This window comes from Sinocyclocheilus grahami, unplaced genomic scaffold (assembly GCF_001515645.1).
Source record: "Sinocyclocheilus grahami isolate Dianchi unplaced genomic scaffold, SAMN03320097.WGS_v1.1 scaffold511.1, whole genome shotgun sequence".
NCBI classification, from domain to species: Eukaryota; Metazoa; Chordata; class Actinopteri; order Cypriniformes; family Cyprinidae; genus Sinocyclocheilus; species Sinocyclocheilus grahami.
Window position 1 is genome coordinate 677,598 of NW_015505690.1, and position 23,343 is coordinate 700,940.

Here is a 23,343-nt window from a genome sequence, read left to right on the forward strand (position 1 = left end):
CTAGTAAGTTTCGTCTGTGTGTGAAGACAGTAGCGCAAATCCATGAATGAATGTTTCAAAGTGAAATAAACTTTAACAGAATAAAGTTGAATGAAATTGAATTGAATTAAAGTTGAATAAACTTCAACTTTACTGTTCAGTGCACTGATGTCAGACTCATTTTGGATAATAAAGTTTATTGTTAAATTGTTAAATGCCCTGCCTCCATTACGTATCTCTGTCACGATATTATAAGTGTTTGATCACCACATTTGAGTGCAAAAAAATGTGTTTATGTATATATATTCTGTTTATGTATATACTGTATTCTATATATAGTACCAGTCAAATGTGTGGACACACGAATGGGAAAGTGTCCAAACTTTTGACTGGTATTGTACTATAATATACACAAAGAATATTGGCCGATATATCGATATCTGCTTTTTTTACTCCCTAATATCGGTATCGGGCCCAAAAAAAACCCATATCGGTCGGGCTCTAGTTTTTACAAGATTGAAGAATTTGATGAAATGTTTGGGTTTCAATCTATACAACAAACTTGCAGAATTAATCTTGACAGGTAAGCTAAACTTCAAGTTGAAAGTGTTTCTAATATGTTGGACCTTTTAATGAAGAAATCTACTTTTACCTGTTGAAATATGTTGTAAAAGCAGAAACTGCCTACGCTAGCTTTAAAGGGTTAGTTCACCCAAAAATAAAAAGTTTTACTCATCCTCGAGGCATCCTAGGTGTATATGACATTCTTCTTTGAGATGAATCCAGTCAGTGTTATATTAAGAATTGGCCTGGCTATTCCAAGCGTTATCATTGCAGTAGGCGGGTGTTTCTGTTTAACAGTCCAAAACCCGTTAAATAAAGTGCACGCATCCATAATAAAGCGTGCCTCACATGGCTCCGGGGCATGAATAAAGGCCTCCTGTAGCGAATCAATGCATTTTTGTAAGAAAAATATCCATATTTCAAACATAATAAACACTTTTCTCTCAGCTATGCTGACTGTTATATGCGGAAGCCATTCACTTTATAACAGTTGTGGCCTGTTTAGTTTCTTACTACACTCCTAAACGCACTCACTCCTAAACATCAGTACAGTCAGTCACATTAATAAGCAACATTTTGCAGGCTAAAAGTCCATTGCCAATAGTTCAGCGATGCATGAAGCACAGCTCACACAGAAGTCACTTTCAAACCAAGCAGCTTTCTTATGGTCAATGTGGCAAATCAACAAATCAAAATGACTAGATTTCACCCACAAAATTTTGCTGAGCAATGTAAAATGTGACCACATTTTTTATTTAACTGAACACTACCAGTCAGCATTGTTATCATTTCTTTCTGTCTCAGTGTCAGGTCTTGTCCTCACCCTCTACATCATGTCATCAATTTTCATCTTTTCCCCCATGATGTCACTTTCCCTCTTGATAACCTCTGTCTCACATTTCATTGTCAAGTCAAACCATATTCATAACAATCTGGACCAGTGTTATGTAGCAAACATATGTGTTGCATTTCTTAACACCCTTTGTTCAGTCATTAGCCTGCCTTGTATCCACATCACTGTGCGATTGAGCCTATATCAGGTTTCTTACAGTCAAATCTCAAACTTAGCAAGCTACTACCAAGTGCTTTGTGAAGATTGTTTCTTTGTAAAAAAAATAAGGAATGTTAATTTAGTGTTTAAAAATGTGTTTTATTGTTTTAAAAGCTCTACTCATTTAGTAATGCAACGAATGCACTCTGACCCATTTGCTACTACAGGTAAATGCAGTATGAGATGCTGAAAAAAATTAGACTCAAACAAAGATAGCTGTCTAGTGTGTACATAAACCAGAAAAATATAGCGCAGATGGTGTGCAAGAGTACTTTCTGTTCTGAAAGTACTGCAGGCAGACTGACAAAAAAAAACTAAAAACTGTGGGCTGTAGGCTAGTAATAGATGATTGTCTAACACAATAATATATAATCTTTGAATTAGCTTCATTAGAAATTTTAAATCACTTGAAAGCTCTAGTTAAAACCTTTTCAACACTGTTTGGGATGTTATAGCAGGAATATGAAGTAGTCAAGCATTTCTCCTGTTGTCACATTTCGTTTCAGTCAAACAGGCAGCCTGTCAAACTCAACCTGCTCACATGTCAGGTCAAGCCCAGCACTGAGGACAGGAAGTGCTTCGATCTCATTTCCCGTGAGTCAACAGACACCAACAGGGATAATTTCTTTTGTGGGAAACCACATGAGTGATTTAGTAGCTTAGTATAATATGTTTGTTTACTTTACCATACTGAATCTTGGAAGAAATTTGTCAAACTTAATTTTAAATAATTGTCTTATTGCACCATTAATGTATTTTATGATTTTAATACTATCTTCTGGTGTTTAATTAGTGGAAATCACTTAATGTTTATGCAGATGGCTCATATTGTATTTGTCATATGTTTCAGATAACCGCACATATCACTTCCAGGCCGAAGATGAGCAGGAATTTATGATGTAAGACTTATTATGTTTTTTTTTGTTTTTTTACCACTTTGCATCTGCAAGTCACAAACTTGTAATATAACTTCTCTGTGAATGGAGTGATCGCTAAGAATTATATACAGTATATGCTGATTATGGGATATCCTTATGAACAATTACAGCAATCTGCCTAGCGGTGAAGACAACTTTGCTTCTCTGTGACTAGATTGTACTATTTTTATGGAAAACTAATATCGTAAAAAGAGTTTGAGATTTGAACTCTCATCTAAAGAGTTTGCTTGATGGTTTTTGCGTGTCCGTGTGGTGAGAAGTCTGTGACGTGGTGCTCAATTGTTTTAAGTTGGCACTTACTCATTGAGGTCACTAACACCACAATGTCATTTCCCAGACTCCTTTAGATACAAACATTCTCACAAAAAAGCATCTACCATCTTATAGCATGTCTAAGTATTTTTAACTACTGGCTTTGCTTCTTACCTACACTGCTGTGAGCTCCCTGCTGTCCATCACAGAACTCCCTGACTGAGCCATTTTACAGCCATTATAAAGGGCTCTTAAAAGCACAGAGGCTGATCAGAATGAGGCCCTATAACCCCTTTATACATCAGTCCTGCAGTCCTTTCACCTCGACTTTGACTGGAGTCTCTTTTAAAAGCCAAAAGCTGATCTCATCATCTAGCTTAGAAGGAGGCATGGCATGCTTTTGAGCTCAGTGAATCGGTCCATTTTTTGAAAAATCTTTTATTTAAGAAACAATGGCAAAGAGACAAAAGCAGAAAAATGAATAAGGGTCTGCGACAAGGGCTTAAATGTTGCTTTAGCATTTAGCTGTTGTTTTTTAAGGTAATTCACCGGCTGGCTGGGGCATTGGTATTTCAGCATTACATAGCAGAGTGTTTTAAGACAGCTTGTCAATTTATAAATTGTCCATCTTTTGTTATGCAGCACTTCAGTGTCAGTTTTAAAACAATGGACCAATCAGAAGCAGCAATTTAAGTTTAGAGGGTTTACAGTAGCAACTGTGTACAGTTATCATGCAATTAAAATTTTAAAAGATTATTCACTTTCCTAATACATAAAACTCTAAATAAAAAAGAAGGAGAGTGTTTCTTGTGTTGTTCTGTTAATGTGTTTCTGCCTCTACAGATGGATCTCAGTGTTAACTAACAGTAAGGAGGAGGCGCTTAACATGGCCTTCAGAGGAGAGCAGGGTGGAGGAGATGATGGGCTGGAAGATCTCACTAAAGCCATAATAGATGATGTACTGCGCATGCCCGGAAATGAAGTGTGCTGTGATTGTGGGGCTCCAGGTGCATATCTGTCTACCTGTCTGTCTAAAAAGAAAATAACAATACAATTGTCTGTCTGGTAAGGTTACTCTGCCGCATTTGACTCTCTCCTCTCAGGTCTCTTCTCCACTCAATCTGTCCTCTTTTTTTTTGAATCCCTGTTTCTGTTTCTCTTACTCCATTACCAGTGAAATCAGTCTCTCTCTTGATGAAGCAGCAGTGTGAGTGTGAGTGTGAGTGTGAGGATCAGGCAGTCAGGACAGATGAGCGCTGTTACATCACTCTCTTATGTAATTGGCTCATGCAAGCTGTGCTGAAAGTTCTGAGAGGGTGGCTGCTGCTCCAGGGATTATTTGATCAGCCTCTTTCACATTCATTGTTTTCTCTCTCTGCGAGAGGATAGAGATGTGGCCCAGGAAAGCCCCCTGGGACCTTTTTAATTGTTTTAATTTGTTATTACAGTTTTACCAGCTGTATGGTACAGTTTTACCAGTCAGGTTTACAAGCGAAAAGATTTTTGATGCTTTACTGTTAGATGACCAGTCGTGTGAGAATAAAGGCCCGTTCCAGGGAAATAACTATTAAGTTCTTATTGTTCTAATTCTAAGTCCACATCACAACTATAACAATAACATTAATAAACAAAAATGTTAACGTTGGTGTGGACACTAATATAGCTATCGTCATTGATGTGAACGGTCCTTTCATTTAATTTCATTATGTATGAGATGCACTAGTCTGAATAGAGTACATGCAAGTTGGATTATGTTGTTGTACAACAACTGTGCTGGGAGATTGTTAGTGTATTGCTACATTGCTGTGTGGTTGCTAAGATGTACTGTGTGGTTTATATATATATATATAGCTATTATATAGTATTATAATAACATTAGATGGGTAAGCAAGAAAAAAAAATATTTAAAGCACAGAGAATGGCAATGCTGTGAAGGGTTTTTGACGGTCTAATTTTATGTGTATACGCAACTCGGTTATTTCCGCGCTGTCTGAAACACGTCTCTGTGCTTGTGCGTGCCTTGATTGTGTGCGAGAACAGCGTGCGAGTAACGAATTGAGATCTCTTTCGATTCTCCTTCTTGTGGTTTAAAATTGCTTGTACCTGTAAATTGGCAAATTAATCTGCGAATCACGTACGCACCGAACGGTAGGGTCTCATCTGTACGCATTACGGATCAACTGCGATCCGTTTAACTCCTAATATGTGACAGATCAGAGCAATCTTTCATTTACTTAACATGAAATTGTCAAATTTCTACTCCATATCAATCGCATACAATGAAAATACAGAATAATTAGAACAACCATTAACATAAATAAATAACAGAGTGTCATATCTATACACATTTTCCCCAAAACGTTCTTGCGACCCGGTTGCAATTCTTCCACGGCCCGGTAGTGGGTGGCGATCCGGTGGTTGGGGACCTCTGGCATAGACTATGTGGGATGAGTATGCATCATAGTTGCATCATATTCCTTTTTTAAAATGAACCATTCTTGTGAACTGACTCATTGATTCATGGGCTTATAAATGAAGTTTAGGAAGCTTTAGGTGATGACTGTGTAAGAGGCTTATTGAGCTGTGTTGAGCTGTTATTCAGCTCCTCAGCTGAGAGCTAAACATTCTAATCTGTGTCAAGATGCATGACTCCTTGCACGAGCAAGTCTGTTTGAAAACAGGTTGCTTTAATGAAACGCTTCTTAGACAGATGAATGAATGCATTTGATGCTGACTGATTGTGTCTGGAGGAGAAGAAATAATCTACAAGTACATCTGGTATTTACTGATCGTGCAGAGAAAGCTGCTGGAGAAGACCTGAATCTATATTTAGCTGCTGTGTATGTGTGTGTCCTCTTATCTTTGACGCCCTGTCACTGGTTCTGCTCAGGGGACGTCACTGAAGCTCATGGAGCCACAACCACACTTGCCACCAACGCTAACACACGAACAGTTCATGTCATATTCTCATTCAAACACCGATAACATGGCACTCTAAATTAAACTCCATTCAGTATTTACCATTCCATCTTGTAGAACATTCCAATTATGAGTCCAACGAGGACCCCTTGTGGTAAAAATGTGTTTGTTGCTTTTCCTTGTTTCTTCATGTTTTTTTTTTTATGTTTTCAGATCCCAAATGGTTGTCGACTAACCTTGGAATCCTGACTTGCATCGAATGCTCAGGCATTCACCGGGAGATGGGCGTCCACATCTCACGCATCCAGTCTATGGAGCTAGACAAACTGGGAACCTCTGAACTCTTGGTGTGTTCAATAGTGCAAACATTTTCTTTTTAAACACAGTATAGCATGGGTCTTGACTGGGGATCCATAGGGTTTGTGTGTCAGTACTGCAGAGGGTATGCCAATTATTGTTTGATCACAAATTAATTTGTGACAAAATAAAAAATGTAGCCAAATAAACTTTAACCAAAGCGAAAGAAGCTAAAGTTCCGCTGTATGCTTCATTGTCCTTACTACAATAAAATGTATCAAGTAAAATTACATTTGTATGTGCAAGACTCTTATGAATATCCTTTTATTATCATTAACTAAAACATTTTTGTGAATTGAAATTAAGCTAAAATAAAATATAAATATCAGATGAAAAAACATAGCTAAATGAAAATTTGAAAAGTTGGCTTGGCAAATTGAATTTAAAGCCATACATTACTAACTGGAAAATAAACTCTAGCACTGAAACAAATATAAATGAAAACTAAATAAATAATAATAACACAGATTACTTAATTACTAAATGTGACTAAAAAAAGTTCTTCTTTAAAAAAGCTAGTATAGTATATAAGTATTAATAACTTTCTTTTTATTTCAATGGTTTAATGGTTTTGCCATGCAAGAAGCATCATAGCCAAGTGTAAATGCGTCAATATGATATGTATGCAAGCATTAGGGATGTGCATCTCCATAACTGAGACTGGTGCGATGTGTATCTCAATACATAGCCAAAGATACGATACATTAAAGATAAAGCAGCTACCGATGCAGTGCGATCCGATTTCGATTCGATTCAACACAATGCGAATCAATGCAATATGATGCAATGAAAAAAATCTGATGCTATGCAATTCAATATGGTACAGATAGTTTGATTTAATTTTTTTGGTTCATTATAATTATTTGGTGGATGATGCAGCTCTACCTCTGCCATGTAAATCTATATTCTATGTGACTCTCAGGACACGCCTCTCTCTCCGTAGTGTTGTGATGCATCATATTCGCATAGCAGTGGTGATGAGAGAACGCACTTGACAAACAGTTTAGAGAGGAGAAATCATTCTACATATAAAATATAGGTTACAAATTATTGGTCACATTCTAAATAATAAAAGTATAGCGCATCTGAATCTTTGGGTAGACAGCGATTCGATTCACGATTCATAGGTTTTTGATTCGATTCAAGAACGGTTTTTGCAAATTTAGAACGATTAAATTCGATTCGATTCAATTATAACGATTCGATTCTGCATTCTTTAAGTGCATTCACATGATTATTTAAATGCTTCCCCTAAATTCTTTAAATGCTTAGTCAGGGGGCAAATTACACAGCAGCCTTTATGGTTACAGAACTATAGGTTAGAGGGAAAAAAACACTTTTGTCCATTGTTAGATGTTTAATGATGCTATGGCATGACATGGCATATGTAAAAATGTATGTAAGCCAAGATTAAAAAAAAAAAAACAGCTTTAAAAGTATTATGTATAGGCTAACATTTTGTCACACCAGGGGCGTAGCCATCATTTCAGAAGGGACAGAAATGTCAAACAATAATTTTATGTATGTATGTATTATTATAATTATAATTTTTTTTTTTTTACAAGGAATTATTTTCTTATCTATTACTTTGAATTTGCTATAAGAAATCAAATACACTGCTGGACAATAATCAATCATTTGTAATCCATAATTTTTTCCTAATGGCAATTTTATGATCGTTTTATATACTACAAACAATTATTTCAATTTTCTGCACAGAATAAGGTAGAAAATATACTTTATAGTTTCTGTACTGTAATAAATGATATGTCAATTAGCACTGCATCATTCATAAATTGTATTTATTTATTGTGTTTATTGTCTTAACGTTTCATTGGTTCATTCTGCTTTTTATTCAGATTAGCTGCAGATATAGCCTGGCACGCCTTAAGTTCTATGAGCACGAGATCAAATCTCTTTCAGTGCGAAAACATCTTTATCTCATTTTCATAAAATAAAATGCTATGGTATTTAACTTTTCCTCTCCATTGGCAAATGATGATTCTGAAAGAAAACGTGCCCAGTGTCTGTTTGCTAAAGCAACGAACGCTACTTTCATGCGTCTGATTATCAGATAAACCTTGCGCTCTTATTTCAAGGTTGTTGTTAATGCTGTGATTATTTTAACAGTTTCCTTCCTACATTCGGTTCAACAACATTGTTAAAACATATTTATCATTCAGTGGAACTGTGCGTATGCTTTAGACACTTACATTTCTGCTCCGTCCATGCAATAAATACGCAGCTTTCGACTGCTCAGGTAATGTCGTCGGTAAGATGCCGAGAGCCATTGAAAAACTACAGAAACGTAAAACTACTTCACTTTAGCATTACTGGCCACGAGTACCAAGGTGTGATCACATATCAGCTGCTCAAAAAATGTGTCAGTGAGACGAACGGAGCGCGAGCGCAATCCTGTGACAGTCACAGGCGGTTAGTGGAGCGATGTTCAAGGTCTCCATTAATTCGTGCTTGTAGTCATTGAATGTGTATGTATTTTGAAAGCATTGAATCGCTATAGAAATCGCGATTCGTTCGATTCTTAGCGTTTTAAATCGATTACTGTCCGAAATCGGCGATTCACGATTCAAAAATCATGTTTCAAGATCGATGCATATGCATCATCAGGGCTTGTAATCGATGCATCGATAAAATGAGTGAATCGTTACACCCTTAATAATTATATATAAATAAATCAGTTGTTGCCAATGCAAATATGTTAAAACAATGCATCGCAATACAGTGCCAACTTGTATCCGATGCACACTCTTTTAAATCAATGCATTGTATCGTTAACTTTTATGCCTATGCACCGATGCAAATTGGTGAATCTTACCATTCCTAGTATGCATGTTATTACAGGCCAAGCTTAAAATGCAACACAAAAATAGACCTTGGCCCAACACTGTAGTATAGCAATAAAAACATATTTCATATAGAAAATTTGGGGTAAGTTCATTGGAGCCATGGCTGTCTACATATTTCATGATTATTAATTTATTTAATCATATTTTTAAGTATTAGATATATTATAATTTATGCATAATTTATTTTGTTTTATTCTATTCTTTGCTTTCAGCTGGCCAAGAATGTGGGAAACAGTAGTTTTAATGAAATAATGGAGGGAAATCTTCCTTGCCCCTCTCCTAAACCCACTCCTGCTAGTGGCATGTGAGTATGCATGGCAAATGTAAAAGTGAATTATCATATTATATTTTAGTTTTCCAGTGTTATATTATATTATATTTTAGTTTTCACATTTTCTAATGTTTTGGATATTAATTTGAAATCCCTGTCTTTTAATTCGATCTTAGGACTGTTCGTAAGGAGTTTATCAATGCTAAGTATGTAGATCATAAGTTTGCAAGAAAAACCTGCAGCTCAGCAGCAGCCAAGATGAGTGAGCTATTTGAAGCCGTCAGGTCACATGACCTACTAGCTCTCATCCAGGTGTATGCTGAGGGGGTAGAGCTTATGGAACCACTACCTGAAGGAGGACAGGTGAGTGACAGCATGTTGGTGTAGTAACTAGGACAGTGGGAAAATAGGTTCACTTTTTCATTCACCATTTCATTTTTCATTAAAAAAATTAAGTGGTCCCTGAAAGCAAACATACTGCGCATTCTAGGAGGAGATAGTAAGGCCCAATCCCAATTCTATTTTATACCCCTTCCCCTACCCCTGCACCTACCCCTTCCCCTTGTCCCTTGAAACAGAGTGTCAAGGGGTAGGGGTGAAAATATTCCCCTAAGAATTGGGACACCACTACTATGCCGTCAACACATCATCATATGTCGTCTAGCTCCTACAATACACACACCTATACTGGTGTGCATTAGAGCCTTTAATTACCATTCTATAATAAGTACCATTCTATTAATGCGCTGCTTACTGACACACACACACACACATATATATATATATATATATATATATATATATTGGAGATCGCGCAGCTCACACATCCAGGAGAAAAGAAACTTGTCAACGCTGCCCCGCGACTTTTATTAATAACAGTTTAAATACTGAATCGCTACATTATATTTTCCAGCAACAAGAGGATAAAATCGCTGTTTTTTAAGTAAACTCACTCTAAAAAGAGAGACGCGCATGCACGCATCTTTCATCTCTCTCTCTCTCTCTCTCTCTCTCGAATTGGCAATATTTGAGAAGAGGGTTTGGCGAGTTCTAATTATTAGCCCCCCTCAATGTCTACGGTGGTTATCGCCCTGATCAGACATGAACATATGTTGTGGCACTATCGTGCAGTCTATAATATGACATGACGTTAGTTAGCAAATATTAGCGATTTTTTGCAAACATTTCTTTGAGTAACATGTGAAATATGAACTCACGATTGAATATAACATAAAACAAATGATTACTTTTCGTTAAAATCTTTATTAATGCCAAAAATGCTTACATTTATGTCTTTTTGTTAGCTCGGGCAGCCATGTTGCCCCTGAAGCCGGTTTACGCTGAGATAATTCATACCCCTTCGTTTGAAGTGTGGTCCCGAAAAATCTTCGTTTGAAGGGCTGTCTGGCACTTCCCCTACCCCTACCCCTCCAACCAAAAGAGAATTGAGACACCCCTACTCCTTCACGTGAACGCTCGAAACGGAGGGGTAGGGGAAAGGGGAAGGGCTAAGGGGTAGAATTGGGATTGGGCCTAAGTCCACAGGTACAGAGTGTGTATACACTAACTATCACATGACATGATGGATGAGTGACCCATACACATCAGAGTCTTTGAGCATAGATTTTGAGGTCTGGTGAATATCAGAAAGCAGACATGCTGAACGTGACTTGAATCCTCTGCCTTGATCTTCTCCCAGTTTTCCGAACTGAGAGACTTTTCATTCTAATGACTTTGGTAATGCTGCCACCGTCTCAGAGATAAACAGATGCTTCTGAGTGGGTGCAGTCGCAAAAACATCTAAAATGATCTTCGTTTCACTTTTTATGATGTAGCCTCTGGCCCGAGCATGAGCTGACTTTGGTTTATCTTTTGTTGACTCCTCAAACATGAAGCAGTGACCATGGCCATGTCAGAGACACTATTAGCCAGATAGTTTAGTGGATCTTCATCAACATTACATAACACAATTGATGTTGCTATTTTACATTACTATTCAGTAGTCAGTAAGATTAAAAAAATAATCACTGCATTTATTTTATTTGATCAAAAATACAGTAAAATTGTAAAATATTATAAAATGTTCACATAACTGTTTTCTATTTTATTGCATGTCTTTATTGTCACATAATCCTTCAGAAATCAATCTGATATGCCAGTTTGCCACTCAAAAACATTTATTATTATTATTATTATTATTAAAAAGCTATGTCCTGCTATATTTTATATAAATATTTTTGTGGTCTTTATGTATAAATATGTTTAAGGAGGGCTGCTAAAAATAATAATAAGAAAAATTTAGTTTATTTAATAAACAGATTTTTTCTTTCTCTTTTTATTGCAATTTAAAAATTAAAAGTTGATATAAGTTGAAATAAGTAATAAAAAAAAACAATTGAATTAGTACACAGAATTAGTGAATTAGAACCCCTCAGAGGACCTCAGATGATGCCAACCCTGAAACAACATACAGAACTACCAAATTTAGCTATAAGTTTGATTGCATCATATAATAATTGCTGTTAATAGTGTTCATCGTCTGTTTGATTACGTCTTAAATTGATTTTTCCGTACATTTCTGCCATATGTACATAAACTGACAGTCACCACTGATAAGCTGCTACTAGATATTGTAGAAACTTAATTTTCTGTAAAGTTGCTTTGCAACGATTTGTATCGTAAAAAGCGCTATACAAATAAACTTGAATTGAATTGAAATAATAGATTGTCTTCATTATTTTATTTGTTATCCTTCATAATAAGTCAAGAGACAGTTATTACGAGAGTAAATGGGTTAACAAATGTTTTTTTTTAAATGTGTGCTTCTGTGTTATAGGAAGGAGGAGAGACTGCATTGCACTACGCCGTGAAGACAGCTGACCACACCTCACTGCACTTGGTCGACTTCCTCGTCCAGAACAGGTATGGAACATCCGCTTATAACCACAAAAACTGGGAGGACACACTCCTGGCCATGTTTTTAAGATCAATTTTCAGTATTTTGGATTCGTTTTAGGCAGCCACCTCTTGTTACGTTTCATCACCATTATCTTTAAGAGCTTAATGATTAAACGGGATGAGTTTTTAATGTGTTTTTTTCTTAGGATGGCATGTGTACGAGCACCAGAACTCTTGAAGGGATTATTATGCAGATAATAGTGTAATTTAAGTTCAACTTTAGCTCAATTTGCTCTCTGCTGTGTGGATTAAAGTTACATAACAGTATTAGAAGTTCAGGTCATGCCTGACTACTCTTGGCTTACATCCTAGTAAATAATCATAATTCGATTTCCCTGAGAACTGGAACACTGAAACTAGTCCAGTTTTGCATTAAATGTTGACTCAAACGAAATATGACAGCATAAGGAAAGTAAATCCAACCCAGACAGCTGGGATTGTTTTATTTTCAGTTTTTGGACAACATGGCTCACTCTGCTTTAACTCCACTCCAGTTTTTCCATTCCTCAATTCTCACTTCCTCCGTGATTACATTTGAAAGATATGATGCTCCGAGTTCTTTCCATGGCAACATTTCTACTGTGATAAATTTAGTATTCGGTGAGACAATGTTTTCTCAATTTCTGTTTAGTTGTAAGGGTGATTATTATGATTATTATGATACTAATATTTATATGAATATACTATATTATATTCATATACTACTTAAAAAGTTTGGGGTCAGTAAAATGTATGCTCACCAAGATTACTGTACATTTATTTGATAAAAAAATACAGTAAAAATAGTAATAATAAATCTAAGAAATATTCAAATCAATATTGCTTATTCTATTCTAATTCATCCCTGATGACAAAGCTGTATTTTTAGCCGCCATTACACCAGTATTCAGTGTCACATGAACCTAATTAGCCGATTTGGTGGTCAAGAAACATTTATTATTATTGATGTTGAAAACCATTATGCTGCTTAATATTTTTACGGAAACTGTGATACTTTTTTCAGGATTCTTCAATAAATGGAATGTTCAAAAGAACATTATTTATTTATTTAGTCAGTGTCACTTGATTTTGATGCATTCTCGCTGAATAAAATGTATTAATTTCAAAAACATTTTTACTGACCTCAAACCCTTTGAACTGTTATGTACTGTATGTGGAAGGAAAATATTTTTTCTCTATACATGTCTTTGTAAATTCCACAATGAATCTTCTGTTTTCTCCACACTCATGTCCACCAGTTGTGTCTTTAATATTTGCTAAACATTTAGAATGTTTTCTCATTGTCTTTCCAAAATTGTTGCAAATTCCTTTTTATTGGATTTGGCAGCTGACAGTCTACTAACACACAGTAGATTGGCTGACATGCAGTTGCATTATGGGCATTAATGTGTTTTATGGTATTGAAGCAATTAAGAACACGGATGCTCCTTTCAATTTCACTGCAGTAATGCACTATCCTGACACATAATATCAAAAGTAATCTTTATGTATGTATTTATAGGTGAACATTCACATATTCATTGACAGCACACAGAAATATGTTTGATACACCGATTAAGAATCCCTATGCAGAATCAAATGAACACTGATACTGGGCAAAAATATTTTGTTCAAATGTGGAAAATAACATTATCCTTTCAGAACTTTGACCCTGAATCCTACAGTGTTGCAGTGATCACTACAGAAAATGTTCAAGATGAACTTCAAACTGGGAAATATATGAATTTGTTTTCGGAGAGCAGGGATATACTGGTTTAGATGTGTAGCCTGTTTTTTTTTTCCTTTGCTGTGATTCCCACTAGGTAAACAGAACTGGGTCATTCACTTGCTCTCTCCCCATGTGTGCTGTTTAGTCACTGCTGACCCAAATTCAGAAGTGTGAAGTGGCTCATTAAAAGTGAAAATCTTGTTAATGTCAGCCTCAATTACAGATTTGAATTGCATTAAAAAGCACTTTAGAGATGATGATTTTGTTAACATGTTAGCAGTACCACATAACACACCGCTTTGTGCTAAAATTGCTGCAGGTTGGTTTTAATACGTGTCTTTAATAGTACAATAAACTCTTATATGTCTCTGTCTCCAGTGGGAATTTGGATAAACAGACGGAGAGGGGAAACACAGCCCTGCACTACTGTTGCCTGTATGAGAAACACGAATGCCTCAAATTACTGCTGAGAGGCAAACCAGCTACTGATATCAGTAAGTTACACATGCATGTGTGGTTTTACCCGATTTACTTCTTTACCTTTCACCAAATATACTTATGCTTTAATGCTATGCTTAATTATATAAATACATGTACTTATAAGCATTCACAATATATCATTACATATATGTACACACACACATATATAAAATTTACCATATACTATTCTTATATACTCTAATTGATTATACAGTGCTTGCATAATTATTATGCAAGTTGATATTCTGATCATATTTTTTTCCCAAGCCCATTTGACCTATTTCAAAGCAATGAGCATTTCACTGTCCAGTGGTCATGCCTTAACTTTGCAATTATTAGTGTTGCATTATTATTATATGTATTGCATCCTTCTCATGGGCATTTAATAATTTTTTACTTTTCAGTCTGAGTTAAACCTCTTTTTTTGGCTCATTTTATCTGTAAAAGAAAACCTGCTTAATTATGCACACCTGCGTTTTTCACTTCCATCCTTCATGGACAATTATATATAATTTATAAATGATTAAAGATTAAATCTATAGTAGTTATTAAGATTGATGTAGTTTGGAATTGGTAAAATGTGCTTGGAAAATAAATATGATCAGTATATCAATTTGCATAATAATTATGCAAGCACTATATACAGTATATACAGTGGGTACGGAAAGTATTCAGACCCCCTTAAATGTTTCACTCTTTGTTATATTGCAGCCATTTGCTAAAATCATTTAATTTAATTTTTTTTCCTCATTAATGTACACCCAGCACCCCATATTGACAGAAAAACACAGAATTGTTACACAGCTGGACTCAAATGAAGGTGTAGAACCATCTCAAGGATGATCAGAAGAAATGGACAGCACCTGAGTTAAATATATGAGTGTCACAGCAAAGGGTCTGAATACTTGAATGAGTATACTAGAATGAGTTCTAGTCAGGTAAAATCACTATCATACTAATTAGATTGTAAGAGCAGACTGATGGAGGGAATAAGCGCTTCCAATCATTGTGTTCTTGTTAGCAATGGTTATGTAGCGTCTGCGTAGAATCATGCATGATCTTTGGGTTTTTATGGCTTAAGAGACCCTTTTAGCCTTTTGACATTTGCATTATTTCATTATTTAGATTTTTTTAAAATGTTTATTAATTTTTCATACTATAATTTATAATGTTATGATGCTTAAATGCACTTGTGGCATTCAATATTTTTTTTAATATATTTTTTTATTTCAGATTTTTAGTGTTTAGACAAAATAGTCTAAAATTATAATATTGGCCATCTATGTGTTATTGACAGTAACATAAAAATATAATAATTGTCAGCTTATCATATCAGCCAGAATCCTTGCTTACATATAACTCTATATATACCAATGCTTAACCACCATGTTGTTTCATGGTAAACATTATGTATAATTTCTGGTTAACGTGTGTCCTCAGCCAATCAGAATGGAGAAACAGCTCTGGATGTGGCCAGGCGGATGAAGATCATCCAGTGTGAGGAAGCGGTGAGTAACTTGTGGGTCAGGTGATTCAGTCCTTCCTTTGGAAACTCTTTAACGACTCTGAATACATGTCCATCATGATATAAGAACAATAGGGGGCAGCAAAGATGTGGCCCCAGGGTGTTAAGATGTGGTTGTTTTTGAAGATCTGACTCATATTTGTGTATGTGTGTATTTTAGCTGGTACAAGCCGCTGCAGGAAAATTTAATCTTAAAGTCCATGTGGAATATGAATGGAATCTCAGATTGGAGGAGCTTGATGAGAGTGACGATGATCTGGATGACAAAGTAACACATTCTCCCTTGAACCTCTCTTATAATAACCAAACTTTCTGGACTCACAAGACTGAATGTTTTTCTCATTGTTTTTCATTCCCAGCCCAGTCCCATTAAGAAAGATCGGTCTCCCCGGCCGCAGAGTTTCTGTCACTCATACAGTCTGTCTCCTCATGACAAGCTCTCTCTGCCTAGTTTCACTGGCCAGCGTGATAAACAGCGCCTGTCATATACTGCACTCTCCAATCAGATGTACAGTGTTTCTACCGACTGTCCGTCCTTTCCAATCTCAGATGCCCCCCCTCTGCCTCCTAGGAATGCAGGCAAAGGTAACCCAGAATCCAATCAAATGTTTGAGCATAAAACTTGTTCTAACAATCTTGCCCATTCCATAAATAAATATATTAATTTATGTTATAAATATTATTTACATTCATAAAAGCTATTTATTCAATGTATTCAGATGTAGTCATATGTATTAATCCAGTTCTTTGCATCTGTAGCTTTAGTTCAGTTTGTAATCCTAAAACCTGTACAGTCAACTACAAAAACAACTAACAAATATGTGTTTTTTTTAGCTGCTTTCTGTTGCTTATACGGAAGTTCTAAGCGGCCATGCATTATTTTTTTTTTCCTTCTTGTTTTCTCGTTATAACGACTTATTTTCTCATTATATCGACATAACGAGAGTTGTTTTCTCGTTATAACGACTTAATTTTCTCGTTATATCGACATAACGAGAGTTGTTTTCTCGTTATAACGACTTAATTTTCTCGTTATATCGACATAACGAGAGTTGTTTTCTCGTTATAACGACTTAATTTTCTCGTTATATCGACATAACGTCTGCTTTCTGTTGCTTAGCACAGACACTAGCTGGGTTTACTTTTCCATTTGATACTTTTGTTTATGGTATAACTTTCTTATATGTCTATAGTATTAATAGGCAAACCTATGTAAAATGTCATCCAGTCTTTTTCCATCTTTTTCTTTGTTCTCGCTCTGTATTTTTCTCTTTTTCTCGTCTCTTGCAGCTCCTTCTCTGGCTTTCCTTGGCTCTCATTCCCACTATGCTACTCTGGCTAGCACTCGACCATACATCAGTGACTATATTTTTTTATTTGCATAAACCTCTCCTGCTTATTTAATCTATTTAAGGACCTTATTCTGTGATCGTACAGCTGTGTCTGAAACTGAAGGCTGCTGCATCTCAGTGAACAATGTTTTTATATGAAAGTACACTACCATTCAAAAGTTTGAGGGCAGTAAGATTTTTTAAAGAAATAAATACTCTTAAATAGCAAGGACAAATTAAATTGATCAAAAGTGACAATAAAGACTTTCTGTTCATTAACGAATCCTGAAAAAAAATTCTTAAAAAATATTAAGCAGCACAACAATAAAAAAAAATTCTTGAGCACCAAATCAGCATATTATTAGAATGATTTCTGAAGAATCATGTGACACTGAAGACTGGATTAATGGCTGCACAATTACATTGTATAATATATTGAAATAGAACAGTTATTTTAAATTGTAATAATATTTTGCTTAGCACAGACATTAGCTGGGTTTACTTTTCCATTTGATACTTTTGTTTATGGTTTAACTTTCTTATATGTCTATAGTATTAATAGGCAAACCTATGTAAAATGTCATCCAGTCTTTTTCCATCTTTTTCTTTGTTCTCGCTCTGTATTTTTCTCTTTTTCTCGTCTCTTGCAGCTCCTTATCCTTTTCCTGGTCCTCTCTGACTGAGCTTTTCACTGGCTATTGACTGTCTTTTTAAAATATGTAATGCAGAATAGATTGTTCTTCCATTTTCTCTTTCATTGAAATGGGAATACATCTTACTCGACTTTTTTGTGGTGTCTTGATGTCCTTCTCCAATTTCATCTAGTGTCTCCACTCCCACTTTACGTTCTACTTACCTGGCCTGCTTCAGTTTCAGTAGCAATTGTCATCTTATCCAAGTAGTTACCCACATTGTCATTCTGTCCTGTCACCCGTCTTCCTGTATCTTCCACAGACCCATGTTAAAGGACAGTATCCATTCTTCCCCATGATATCACTGCATGTTCTTGTTTTATGTCTGTTTTCCCTCCAGCCCCTCCCTAGCTGTGTCTGAAACTGAAGGCTGCTGCATCACAGTGAACAATGTTTTTATATGAAAGTACACTACCATTCAAAAGTTTGAGGGCAGTAAGATTTTTTAAAGAAATAAATACTCTTAAATAGCAAGGACAAATTAAATTGATCAAAAGTGACAAAGACTTTCTGTTCATTAACGAATCCTGAAAAAAAATTCTTAAAAAATATTAAGCAGCACAACAATAAAAAAAATTTCTTGAGCACCAAATCAGCATATTATTAGAATGATTTCTGAAGAATCATGTGACACTGAAGACTGGATTAATGGCTGCACAATTACATTGTATAATATATTGAAATAGAACAGTTATTTTAAATTGTAATAATATTTCACAATATTCTGTTTACTTGTAGCCTTAGTGAGCATAAGAGACTTTTGAATGGTAGTGTAATTAATTTCAGATTATTTAAAAATGTTCAAGAACAAATTGAAATGAGCTTTAGAAATACGTTTGTTAGTTAAAAAATGTAACAATAATAAATTAATATCATAGGTGGTGAATATATATGCTGACAAGATAAAAGCATCTTAGTAGACAGCATGTTGCACATAATTTGGATTTGGATGTGCCTTGATGCTTTTATACTTATAGATGCTGCACATTTCTGGTTTTGGACTATACAACCGCTCAAACCACCACTGCATCATGGTCACAAACACTTCTTATATGAATGTTTAGCAGACTAATCAGATTCAATACATCTAATTGACTTTTCACTTGATGATTCTGCTGCAGTTCATCATAATTAGTAAATAGATGATTTGACTTTCCTTAGTAACAACTAAAGTGCAAAATGTGCTGAAGTTGTTAAATTGCTGTGTTTGCTTGTGCCTCATCCTTTTCCTGGTCCTCTCTGACTGAGCTTTTCACTGGCTATTGACTGTCTTTTTAAAATATATAATGCAGAATAGATTGTTCTTCCATTTTCTCTTTCATTGAAATGGGAATACATCTTACTCGACTTTTTTGTGGTGTCTTGATGTCCTTCTCCAATTTCATCTAGTGTCTCCACTTCCACTTTACGTTCTACTTACCTGGCCTGCTTCAGTTTCAGTAGCAATTGTCATCTTATCCAAGTAGTTACCCACATTGTCATTCAGTCCTGTCACCCGTCTTCCTGTATCTTCCACAGACCCATGTTAAATGACAGTATCCATTCTTCCCCATGATATCACTGCATGTTCTTGTTTTATGTCTGTTTTCCCTCCAGCCCCTCCCTTGCCGAACCTGCCCCCCTCCACCCCTGCCGCACAAACCCCCGCTAGTGGCAGCTCCACCCTGTCAAAGAAGAGGCCCCCGCCCCCTCCCCCTGGACACAAACGCACGCTATCCGACCCCCCCACCCCTCTCTCACACACCCCGCTCAGTAAAGGTGGGCTATACTTAGTCAACAACCCTAGGCTGAATTACAAACTGTTTCTGGTTTTTATTTTTGTCCAGGGTTTCATTTACTCAGATCCACATAGAATAGATTAGATTTTTCCATTAATGTAAGACGTTTTCAGTGGAAATACCAATTTAGTTGCTTTTAAATTAAATTCTAGCAAGAAATGTTGGTTATTTTCAAATGAATCCTTAGTACCTGTTTTTACCATCCCCAGGCTTCATGCATTTACTTTTGGTTTAGTCTCTACAATATATTACCAGATCATTTTCATCCCATTCATTCTGTGGTGTGATTACATGCTAAACTCCAGAACATGTTAACTATGAAAACCAATATTGAAAGGACAATATTGTCAATGAAAGGCTCAGCCTAATGACCTCATCCCTAACCTTTTGATCTCTGATACCCTGCCCCAGTGATTTGCATGTTTCTTGCCATTTTGGGTAATGAAAAAAGAAAAAAAAAAGCCATGGCAAAATAATGGTCTGTGAGTTATTAATGGGAGAAAGACATACTGATATGTTGATATAACCTATATAAATTATATTTTTGGTTGAAATAATAATCACATAATTTAAGATGCATAAGACCATTATTGTGCATGGTCTGGTGCTAATGTGTTACCTTTCTGCTGTATCGCAGCACAATAGTCATAATAAAGTTTGCTTTGCTATACTGAGTTTATACAAAGCCATAAAGTGACATTTGCAGAAAGAATTCCTGGAGATTTTCATGTGTACACGAACTTCTATCTGGAAAACATTTGCATATAATTAAATGCATTTTGGTTGTACACTACAGTACACTACAGTTCAAAAGTTTGGGGTCAGTATTATATTTATTTTTTTCAACTATTGTGTAACTATTTTCAACATTGATAAGAAGAAATGTTTCCTGAAGGATCATGTGACACTGAAGACTAGAGCCATGGCTGCTGAAAATTCAGCTATGCCATTACAGAAATAAATTAAGTTGAAAATTCTAATAACATTAAAATAGATAAGTTATTTTAAATTGTAATAACATTTCACATTATTACGGTTTAATGTATCTGTGATCAAATAAATGCAGCCTAAAATAATTTCAAAAACTTTAAATAATCTTACTGACCTCACTGAACTATTTAAAAAAAAATGTTGTCTCAAAAAAATCTGCAAATGTCATCTTAGCAGCTCTATAGGCTTTTAAAAGCAGATACATATATTTAAGAAATTAGTTAATTTGTTATGACATTCACAATACTTCACAGTATAATGTTCACTGTACAACATTCCAGGAAGTGATTCAACACCGCCTCCTCTCAACAAGATGTCTCCTGTAACTAACAGATTTGAGGGTATCCCACAACAGCAAAGGTGATCCAACATCCTTTAAGTTTCAATGTAGCAAATAAAACAGCCTGAACAAAACTGATTCAGAATTAAATTCACACAAGCAAGTTGAAATCTTTTGCAATGCTTATATAGCGATTCTGTTGAACTATTTTTAGAACTATATTTGCATTGGAAAGGTCAGCAAACTTTAGACTGCAAATTTATACATGGCCTTTTGTGCTTCATTTGAATATGTCCATGTAACTTTGTCATCATGTATTTGGGAATGCAAAACAGTTCCATTTTATACAGTATGTCTGGTTTTACAGAGCGTGTAAATATGATATAATCGGGCAATGCTTTGAGGCTTACATATGTTCTTTATTTCTAGTCTCAACACCACAAAGACCACACTTGGTCCACGGGTCCTTCCCAAACTACCGCAGAAGGGTAGGTGACATGCTTTCTGCTTTTGAATGTTGCAGTGGTACGTCTGAATGATGAAATAAAATAAATTCCATTAAGTAATTAATTTAGGTATTCATGAATAATCACACGTGTATAGTTACTGGCATTCACATATGTATTTTTATTTAATTTAGTTTGTATTAAGCTCACAGTTTATCTTTTCCAACCCACTATTACAGTACAGTTAGATGTATAACTTAAAGAAAAACAATTACAAATCAAATTATACATTACAAAAAATACCCTTACAAACCCCAGTGTACAGTGACAGTGATGAGGAGAAACTCCACTAAAAGATGCAACAAGCAAGAGCAATTATTCCAAGTATTTCAGCAAAAATTATTCTTAAAATTTTTACAGGACAAAAAAGGAGACGTGTTTTCTTTTGCCAATTTCTACTCTACATTATTTTTTTTTTTAAACCTGACCCAACGTCTTGCTAGTGAGGGAAATATTTCTTTATATTTGTCTTCTGAAATTGTCTAGAACTATATCAAAAATTAGCCAAAAACACATAACAGCATTGTTTTGTTTTTCAATAGTTGCCCTGCGTAAGATAGACACCATCCATTACCCATCTATGGACAAAACCAACCAGCCTCCTGAAACTGTCCTGTTCCAGAAGGTTCTGCATAGTTCAGACACCCCACAGAAAGTCGTGTTAGCCGATAGACCTCAACCTGGAGATATACCTCCTAAACCACAGCCTTCAGAATTACCCCCTAAACCAGGAGAACTGCCTCCAAAGCCACAGCTATCTGACCTTCCCCCTAAACCCCAGTTGTGTGATCTACCCCCTAAACCTCAGCTGAAAGATCTCCCGCCCAAGCCTCAACTGACAGACATCTCCCCACCCAAACCTATAACCACTGAGGTCCTCCACAAGCCTCCACCTGGGGATGTGGCTCCCAAGCCCCAACCACCAGATTCTCCAACAATCATCCAACCAGCTGAACTGTCTCCTCAACCTGTCCAGTCTAGCGAAGACACCAATGGAAGCCCAGCATCTGCACAAGAGACGCCTGTACCATTGCCCAGGAAAATAAATCCGGTAAGGACTTGGTCACAGAAGCTTTGGAAAAATACATGCAGGTATGTAACAAGCTGCTTTCAACAAACTATCTTACACTATTTGTATTGCTTTCTGTCAGATAAAGAGTAAAATGCGGAGGGTGAAGACTATCTACGATTGTCAGGCAGATAATGATGATGAGCTCACTTTTGTTGAGGGTGAGGTCATTGTAGTAACTGGGGAAGAAGATCAGGAGTGGTGGGTAAGTGTAACCACCAAATTTCCAAGCATGTACACCAAAGCATGAGACTGAAGAATCCAAAATTCTACATTCTGATTGAATAACAGACAATCCAACATGTTCCATTAATGTTCTTTGAAATAGTTCATGACTCATGAAATAGTTCAGGTTTTTGACCACATTATAGTTCCTTATCACATATTACCTCATTTTGATTATGAAACAAAATGCCCAGGAGTCTACTGTGTAAATGAATGCAACTTTCACGCGCATCTGATGGTCCATGCACCATGCATGCTTTTTTTGTGAGAATGTTGTCATTATTTCTGCACAAATTTGCTGAAAAATTATCTGTCAATAAATGCGTTTTCTAGCATATTACATTACAAAAACAGTATTTTGTTGTTCCAGAACCTTTCCAAAAGGTTACTTGTTAGAACAAAAAAGGATGGCTAATAACCTTTTTTTTCTATAGGTCTAATGAGTGTATATTTTAATAATTAGCTTTGAAATAACAGTAAAGTTTAATCAATTATTGCAGTTTTTTTTTTTTTTTAGAAAAAGATAGTAAGCTAAACATTTCATTTGTGTAATTAACATTTTTAAATGGTCTAACAACAGAGCATTCAACCCCACAAGTGCAG

The 23,343-nt window shown here is 35.7% G+C and overlaps 1 protein-coding gene across 1 annotated transcript in view; it reads left to right on the top strand.

Annotated features, from left to right (window-relative positions):
• The window catches only part of asap1b (ArfGAP with SH3 domain, ankyrin repeat and PH domain 1b), an 86,767-nt gene that overhangs the window by 61,941 nt on the left and 1,483 nt on the right, over nucleotides 1-23,343 (top strand). Inside the window, exons 15-30 of the mRNA XM_016237326.1 lie at nucleotides 2,101-2,188; nucleotides 2,445-2,493; nucleotides 3,628-3,791; nucleotides 5,917-6,050; nucleotides 9,140-9,231; nucleotides 9,375-9,561; nucleotides 12,035-12,120; nucleotides 14,243-14,358; nucleotides 15,785-15,852; nucleotides 16,030-16,137; nucleotides 16,229-16,454; nucleotides 17,160-17,228; nucleotides 20,942-21,020; nucleotides 21,370-21,428; nucleotides 21,989-22,497; nucleotides 22,598-22,720. Coding sequence (XP_016092812.1) covers nucleotides 2,101-2,188; nucleotides 2,445-2,493; nucleotides 3,628-3,791; nucleotides 5,917-6,050; nucleotides 9,140-9,231; nucleotides 9,375-9,561; nucleotides 12,035-12,120; nucleotides 14,243-14,358; nucleotides 15,785-15,852; nucleotides 16,030-16,137; nucleotides 16,229-16,454; nucleotides 17,160-17,228; nucleotides 20,942-21,020; nucleotides 21,370-21,428; nucleotides 21,989-22,497; nucleotides 22,598-22,720 — 2,157 coding nt within the window. The remainder of the gene's footprint in view (nucleotides 1-2,100; nucleotides 2,189-2,444; nucleotides 2,494-3,627; nucleotides 3,792-5,916; nucleotides 6,051-9,139; nucleotides 9,232-9,374; nucleotides 9,562-12,034; nucleotides 12,121-14,242; nucleotides 14,359-15,784; nucleotides 15,853-16,029; nucleotides 16,138-16,228; nucleotides 16,455-17,159; nucleotides 17,229-20,941; nucleotides 21,021-21,369; nucleotides 21,429-21,988; nucleotides 22,498-22,597; nucleotides 22,721-23,343) is intronic.